Raw genomic sequence first — 7,561 nt, 5'->3', positions numbered from 1 at the left:
GATATATACCCCTGCCGACCCAACCGCCCCTCAGTTCCTTCTTACCGCCCGTGTTGGTCGTTGGAACAACGGAGTGCGGTTTTACTTACGTCCACCTCCCTAGCTACTCATAGTTCTCTAGTTATTTTTGTGTATATAGTTCAAAGTTATATAGTTATAGTTAATTTTTATTGTTCATAGTTAGTGTATAGTTAAGAGGGGTTCGAGGATTAGCCCCTTCCCCGCACCCGGTGCCGGGGTCTATGCCCGGTTCACCGGGTTTCAAACCGTGCTCGGCCTGTCATAAGCCAATGCTGACAGGAGATCCACACGACTCGTGCCTTAAGTGCCTCGGGGAATCTCACCTGACAGATAAGTGTCACATTTGCAAAGCTTTTAAGCCGAGAACAAAAAAGGAGCAGGACTTTTGGCTAAAGCAGCTCCTCGTGGAGGCAGCTCTTACCCCTCCACCGTCGGCACTGAGCGCTGGTCAGCTGGCAGGCAGAAGCACCTCCTTGGCACCGGACCACGCCGGTACTGCCAAGGCCTCTTGGCACCGGCTGCCACCGGCACTGAAGTCGACTCAGCACCACTCCCTCTCCCTGAGGTCGAGAAAGCCTAAGGCTCCTGCTGCTTCCATGCCACCTGCATCGCAGCCAGAGAGCTCCTCTAAGTCGGATCACCCGGCACCGACACCTGCTGCGGCACCGACAACATCGTCACCGTCGATTCTGGTCCCACGAGGGCCGTCGAGTCCGGTGCCTGTCAGCTCCCCAGCGCGAGCCGTGGTTGAGCTTACTATTCTATCCATGCCGGAGACATTCTCAACGGCGAGGGATCTGATTGTCATGACAGAGTTGACGCTGCCTCAACCCCCAGCACCGCCGGTGCGAGTAATACAGTCTGTTGGTAAGCTTGCCTTGATAAGACCATCCTCTGTCGGCACAGTAGAGTGGCACCGTTCACGATCACGGTCCCGCAGACGCCCCAGGTCCCGTCAGCGCTCCCGCTCCTGACGCCACTCGCAGTCCCGATACTGTTCTCCTCAGTACCGTTCGCACTCGTGGCACTGGTTGGTATGCCGTTCGCCGGCCCGCTACTCTCGGCACCGTTCTAGCTCCCAGCACCGCTCCAGGCACCGTGACTCCTGTAGCCAGTCTGGACGTCGAGCCTCGAGATCTCGGTCGACCTCACGGCACCGCTACGGTCGCAGGTCCCAGTCTCTTTCCCGGTACCAGTACGCCTCCTGGTACCAGTCCCCGGTGCCGAGTAGAGCAAGGACTGCTAGAGACAGAGACTCTGCCCAGGACTTTTCAGCACCTCCATGGCCATCCAGACACGCATCAGTGTCCTCCCACGCGGACAGCTCTTATGCTCAGAACCGCGATTCTGATGTGCCCACCAGAGTCTTCCAAGAGACTCAGGCCCAGGACCAAGGACCCCATCATTGGTCTTTCTGGACACCCGGTGTACCACCAGGCTCAAGGCGTACCAGTAGTTCCATCCCACTCTGTCTCATCAGAGCACCGAGGGCCAGAGGCGGCGGTTAGCCGTCCCCGTCCGACTGCTGCGGAGGAAGCCCCAATTCACCCACCGGACTCCCAGGTCCCACTGGAGCAGGACGTCGCCCAAGAGCAACAGGCTACCCAGGACCCGCTCATCACTGGCATCTCCTCTTCCTCTTCTCCAGATGAGGCAGTGGCAGGAGCATCCTCCTCGGGCCCTCCTCCAATCGACGTGAGAGCCCATCAGGACCTCCTAAGGAGGGTAGCACTCAATATGAACCTCCAGGAGGAGGTGGTCCCGGAGGTAGAGGACCCGGTCGTGGACTTTCTATCGGTGGATGCCCTCACTAGAGTAGCCCTACCGTTTATTCAGACCATCCAGGCAAATGCCAATACTATATGGCAGTTCCTAGCCTCTATCCCTCCTGCGGCCAGGGGAGTCGAGCGTAAATGTATAATGCCCTCTAAAGGGTACAAGTACTTATATGTCCATCCTGTTCCCTGCTCATTAGTCGTCCAGTCCGTTAATGAGAGGGAACACCACGGCCAGCAGGCGACAGCCCCGAAATTGAAGGAGGCTAGGCGAATGGACCTACTTGGCCGCAAGGTGTACTCAGCAGGGGCCCTACAGCTCCGGGTGGCAAATCAACAGGCCTTGCTTAGCCGCTATAATTATAACACTTGGGTGGTGGTAGGTAGGTTTATGGAGCTTCTCCCTCAAGACTCCTGCCAAGAGTTCGCTGCCCTCTTGGAGGAAGGGAAAAAGGTGGCCAGAACTTCCCTCCAGGCCTCGTTGGATGCAGCAGACTCAGCAGCCAGGACTCTGGCCTCGAGTGTTGCCATGAGGCGCATCTCATGGCTTCAGGTTTCAAACCTCGCACCGGAGCTGCAGTATACCATTCAGGACTTGCCATTTGATGGTAAAGGCCTCTTCTCGGAAAAGACTGACCCCAGGCTGCAAAGCCTGAAGGACAACAGGGTCATAATGCGCGCTCTCGGCATGCATACGCCGGTGACCAAACGCAGGCCTTTCCGTCCCCAGCCTCACCGCCCATACTCTGTGCCTAGACAAAGACAGGACTTTGGCAGGCGGCGCGGTGGCCAGGTGGTCGCAGACGACTGTCAGGACCCCAAGGGGGCCAAAATCAAGGTCCCTCGAAACCACCACCGGGACCAAAGACGAACTTTTGAAGGTGCGCCCGAGGCGGGCGGCGTACCAGTTACAGGCCAGGATCCCTCTCCTCCCTTCTCCAACCGTCTCTCCTACTTCCTCCCGGCGTGGTCCCAGTTAACTTCAGATCGCTGGGTCCTACGCACAGGTGGAGTATGCGGTACCACCTCCAATTTATTTCAACCCCCCTCCCACCTTCCAACCCTGTCCCTCTTCAGGGACCCCTCTCACGAGCAATTCCTCTTACAAGAGGTGCAGACGCTCCTCGCCATAGGAGCTATAGAGGAGGTACCGATGGACGAAAGGGGCAAGGGGTTTTACTCCCGTTATTTCCTAATCCCAAGTCGAAGGGAGGTCTCAGACCTATCCTAGACCTGCGAGGACTCAACCAGTTTATGATAAAAGTTGAAGTTCCGCATGGTATCCCTGGGGACCATTATCCTGTCCTTGGATCCTGGAGACTGGTATGCCGCCCTCGATATGAAGGACGCGTACTTTCACATCGCCATCTTTCCTCCGCACAGGAGATACCTCCGCTTTGTAGCCAACCGTCAGCACTTCCAGTTTACGGTCCTGCCGTTTGGCCTTTCTACAGCCCCAAGGGTATTTACAAAGTGTATGGCCGTAGTCGCCGCCTACCTCCGCCGACGTCGGATACACGTTTTTCCATATCTGACGATTGGCTCATCCGAGGGGCCTCCGAGACACAAGTCACTCAGCATGTGGGCATCGTCAAGGACCTATTCACACGCCTAGGCCTGATGATCAATATAGAAAAATCCACTCTGGTTCCACGCAGAGGTTAGACTTCATAGGAGCTATCCTGGACTCCAATCTAGCCAGAGCCTGTTACCACAGCCGCGGTTTCAGGCGATGCAAACAATCATCCGAGGTCTACAGAATTTCCCAATGACCTCGGCTCGCACTTGTCTCGGTCTCCTGGGTCACATGGCTGCCTGCACACGTTTGTAACCAAACGCCAGGCTCCGCCTCCATCCTCTCCAAGTTTGGCTCAACTCGGTATACCGCCCGGCAGGGACCCAATAGACACGATAGTCACCATTCCCCGAGCACCCTAGGCTCCCTAGAATGGTGGCTAACTCCCTCCCTGGTGTGTGCAGGGATGCCGTTCCATCCGCCCCAACCCTCAATGTCCCTGATGACGGACGCATCATCTCTCGGCTGGGGTGCTCACCTCGGTCACCTTCGTACTCAAGGCCTTTGGTCATCTCAGGAGCTGGCATTACACATAAATGTCCGAGAACTGAGAGCAGTCCACCTGGCATGTGCCAGGCGTTCCAGCAACAGTTGCGAGGCCGTTGTGTCTCAGTGTTTACAGACAACACACGGCCATGTACTACATAAACAAACAGGGAGGACACGGTCCTCCCCCCCGCTTTGTCAGGAGGCCATCCAACTCTGGGACTTTTGCATAGCCCACTCGATAGAATCTGGTAGCGTCCTTTTCCCAGGCGTTCGGAACACTCTGGCGGATCGACTCAGCAGGTCTTTCCTGTCTCACGAGTGGTCGATCCGCCGGACGTTATTCATTCTGTTTTCCAGAAGTGGGGATTTCCCCACATAGACCTGTTCGCTTCCCACAAGAACAGGAAATGCCAGATGTTCTGCTCCTTCCAAAGTCTCTCCCGGGATCGATCTCGGATGCTTTCCTGATGCCCGTGGAAGAGCCAGCTCCTTTATGCCTTCCCACCGTTCCTGCTGGTTCACAAGGTCCTGCTGAAACTCCGCAGGGACAGAGCACGCATCATCATGATCGCTCCAGCATGGCCCAGGCAGCACTGGTACACCACGTTGCTCAACCTGTCGATAGCAAACCTAATTTACCCTGCCACTCCACCCAGACCTCATAACTCAGGACCACAGCAGGCTTCGCCACTCGGACCCGCAGGCTCTTCACCTCACGGCGTGGCTGCTGCGTGGCTAAACCAGTCAGAGTTACGTTGCTCTGAATCAGCACGACAAGTTCTCCTGGGTAGCAGGAAGCCTTCCACCTGGTCAACGTACCTGGCCAAGTGGAAGCGTTTCTCTTGCTGTTGCAAAACACTTAATCTTACTCCAACTGAGGTCTCGATCCCCTCTATTTTGAACTACCTCTGGTCTCTCAAACAGCAGGGCCTAGCAGTATCATCACTGAGGATACACTTGGCAGCCATCTCTACCTTCCACCCAGGCGAAGGTGGTCATTCCGTGTTCTCACACCCTATGGTTTTGAGGTTCCTCAAAGGCTTGGAGCACTTATACCCTCAAGTACGCCGCCCAGCCTCAACCTGGGACCTCAACCTGGTTTTAACCAGACTTATGTCTCCCCCCATTCGAGCCGCTAGCAACCTGCTCACTGCTATACCTGTCTTGGAAGACAGCTTTCCTCGTAGCCATTACATCGGCCAGACGAGTCTCCGAGCTTAGGGCTCTTATGGTAGATCCACCATACACTGTTTTCCACAAAGACAAGGTGCAGTTGCGACCACACCCGGCATTCCTCCCTAAGGTGGTTTCGGCCTTTCATGTTAACCAGGACGTCTTTCTCCTGGTCTTCTTCTCGAAGCCACACTCAACGCGATGGGAATAACGATTATGCTCCCTGGACGTCCGTAGAGTGCTCGCATTTTATATTGCGCGGACAAAGCCGTTTTGTAAATCGCCCTAACTCTTTGTCGCGGTAGGAGACCGAATGAAAGGCCTACCTGTTTCCTCTCAGAAGATATCGTCTTGGTTGACGGCCTGCATCTGCACTTGTTATGATTTGGCTCATATTTCCCCAAGCCACATCACCGCGCATTCTACCAGGGCTCAGGCTTCATCTGTCACCTTCCTGGCTCATGTACCTATCCAGGAGATATGTCGTGCAGCTACCTGCTCCTCGGTCCACACCTTTGCTTCGCATTGTGCTCTGGTTCAACAATCCAGAGATGATGCAGCCTTTGGCTCAGCAGTTTTGCATTCTATCACATCTCACTCCGACCCCACCGCCTAGGTGAGGCTTGGGAATCATCTAACTTGAATGGATATGAGCAACACGTCTCGAAGAACAACAGTTACAAAGATGAGTAACCTTCTTTAGTAAATAGTGTGTAATAAGCATGTCATAAAAACAAATTTTATATTTGCAAGATCATTGCTTTTATAAATTATACTCAGGTAAAGGAGAAAATCCCTGTAAATATTCATTTTTAGAAGGGTATTGCGAGACTTGACATTTTAGTGAAAGGGGTTCACAGGTTGTTAAAGTTTGGGAACCACTGCATTATACCCTTTTGCCAGGCAGGCTGGGATCTGATAAGGGACTCTCTTAAACACTCAATGTGTGAGACTCAATTTTTGGGGGATGTATGTAAAATATTTCACTGAATCATGTCTCTTTTAGCATCTCAGTATGTTATACCAGATAGAGAAGAGCTGCTGTTTCTAGGCATTGGGATGCCCTGTGCCTTTCATGGGAAGCGGGTGCTTAGACATATGGTCTTATGAGAGGGGAAATAAAAAAGTCCCTCTGCCACTCACCCTATTTTTGCAAACACAGCAGGAGGCTCACTCCATCGGGATAACTATTCTCCCCCCGCCCCTCCTTGTGCCAAGGATTTTCCCTCTGCCATAATGTGGCAGCACCTCAACTTTAGACTTAACCCCGACTGATCCCCACCCCATCTAAGGACAGTGGGGAGATGAGGAGCAGTTTCAGCCACAAGGCCCTGAGTAGCATGAATAGATGGGGGAGTGCCATAGTCACCTGCCTCATGGCAGCAATTGCCTAGCTCTGGCTTCTTGCCTCTGACCTGGCCAGAGGCAAGACCTTGAAGAGGAGGAGGAAATGCCAGCACTTAATTGAGGAGGAGCAGGGGGGCGGGTCACAAGAGGGGCAGAATCTCTTGGCGAGGGAGGGTGCATTCCTCTCTCTCTGCCCCCCTCTCCCATTTTCTGTCCAGCCCACCTCAGCCTCTCCAGTGAGAAGAGGCTGACGCTGCCTCTGATTGTGATTAGGAGCCAAATTCTGGCCTAATAAAGTGCACATGCAAAGGTGGATTTGTTTTCCAAAGCTGCTGCTGATTTTTGATAACATGATGTTGGGGTTTAGTTTTTTTTGTTTGTTTGTTTGTTTTTTTTTGTTTTTTGTTTTTTTTTTTTGAAAGATGATTTTACTTACCCTAAATTTTGGACATAAACAACCTGGTAATACAGATGGAACTGAATTCTTCCATGTAAGAATATGACTTTCAATCTATGAAGAAGCCAGTGGGGAAGAATCCTAGCTATACCTAAACAATTGTACTGTCTGAATCTTGTATTTCTGCAGTGTACATGTTGTCTTTGGATTGGTTATTTCTGGTTTTGAAGTAATAGAACAAATAGAAAATCTGAAAACTGACACTGCAAGTAGGCCATATGCAGACGTGCGAGTTATTGACTGTGGGGTGCTCGTTACAAAATCAGCAAAAAATGGTAAGCAAACCTGTTATTGCTTGAAACACATTGAAAGTTGTCGTGTGCAAAGAATACAAAATTTGTACTTATTTCTAAAAACTTATAGTGGTTTTCTGGGATTTTAATTTGGATTTAAAGATGTCTGAGAATTAGATTTTTCTTTTTCTAAACTGAAGATTCTTCTTCAAGAGATGTCCCTGTGGGTGTTCCACTCTAGATGTCCCTGTGGGTGCTCCACTCTAGAGTTCGGTGCGCCCCTGCGCCTTTGATCAGAGATTTTTGCAGCAGTACTCGTAGCGGCCACGCATGCTCAGAGCCTGGCTCCCGCTCTGAGTATACCTCTAGTGAGCATGTGCGGCTGGTTCCCTCAGTTCCTTCTCTACCGCCCCCGGCTTGAGATGGAGCTCAGCAGACTCCTTAAAGAATTTCTTTCCCCATCTTAAAATAACTTGTAGTTAGACAGTTT

At 52.4% G+C, this 7,561-nt stretch overlaps 1 protein-coding gene across 8 annotated transcripts in view; it reads left to right on the top strand.

The window, feature by feature from the left end:
* NKTR (natural killer cell triggering receptor) overlaps positions 1 to 7,561 on the top strand; it is a 112,519-nt gene that overhangs the window by 52,000 nt on the left and 52,958 nt on the right. For all 8 annotated transcript variants that reach the window (XM_032772492.2, XM_032772485.2, XM_032772476.2 and 5 more), the window contains one exon: positions 6,968 to 7,113. In XM_032772492.2, coding sequence (XP_032628383.1) covers positions 6,968 to 7,113 — 146 coding nt within the window. The remainder of the gene's footprint in view (positions 1 to 6,967; positions 7,114 to 7,561) is intronic.

This window comes from Chelonoidis abingdonii, chromosome 2 (assembly GCF_003597395.2).
Source record: "Chelonoidis abingdonii isolate Lonesome George chromosome 2, CheloAbing_2.0, whole genome shotgun sequence".
NCBI classification, from domain to species: Eukaryota; Metazoa; Chordata; order Testudines; family Testudinidae; genus Chelonoidis; species Chelonoidis abingdonii.
The sequence above is the reverse complement of the archived record's forward strand: the minus strand, read 5'-3'. Positions and strand labels throughout refer to the sequence as shown.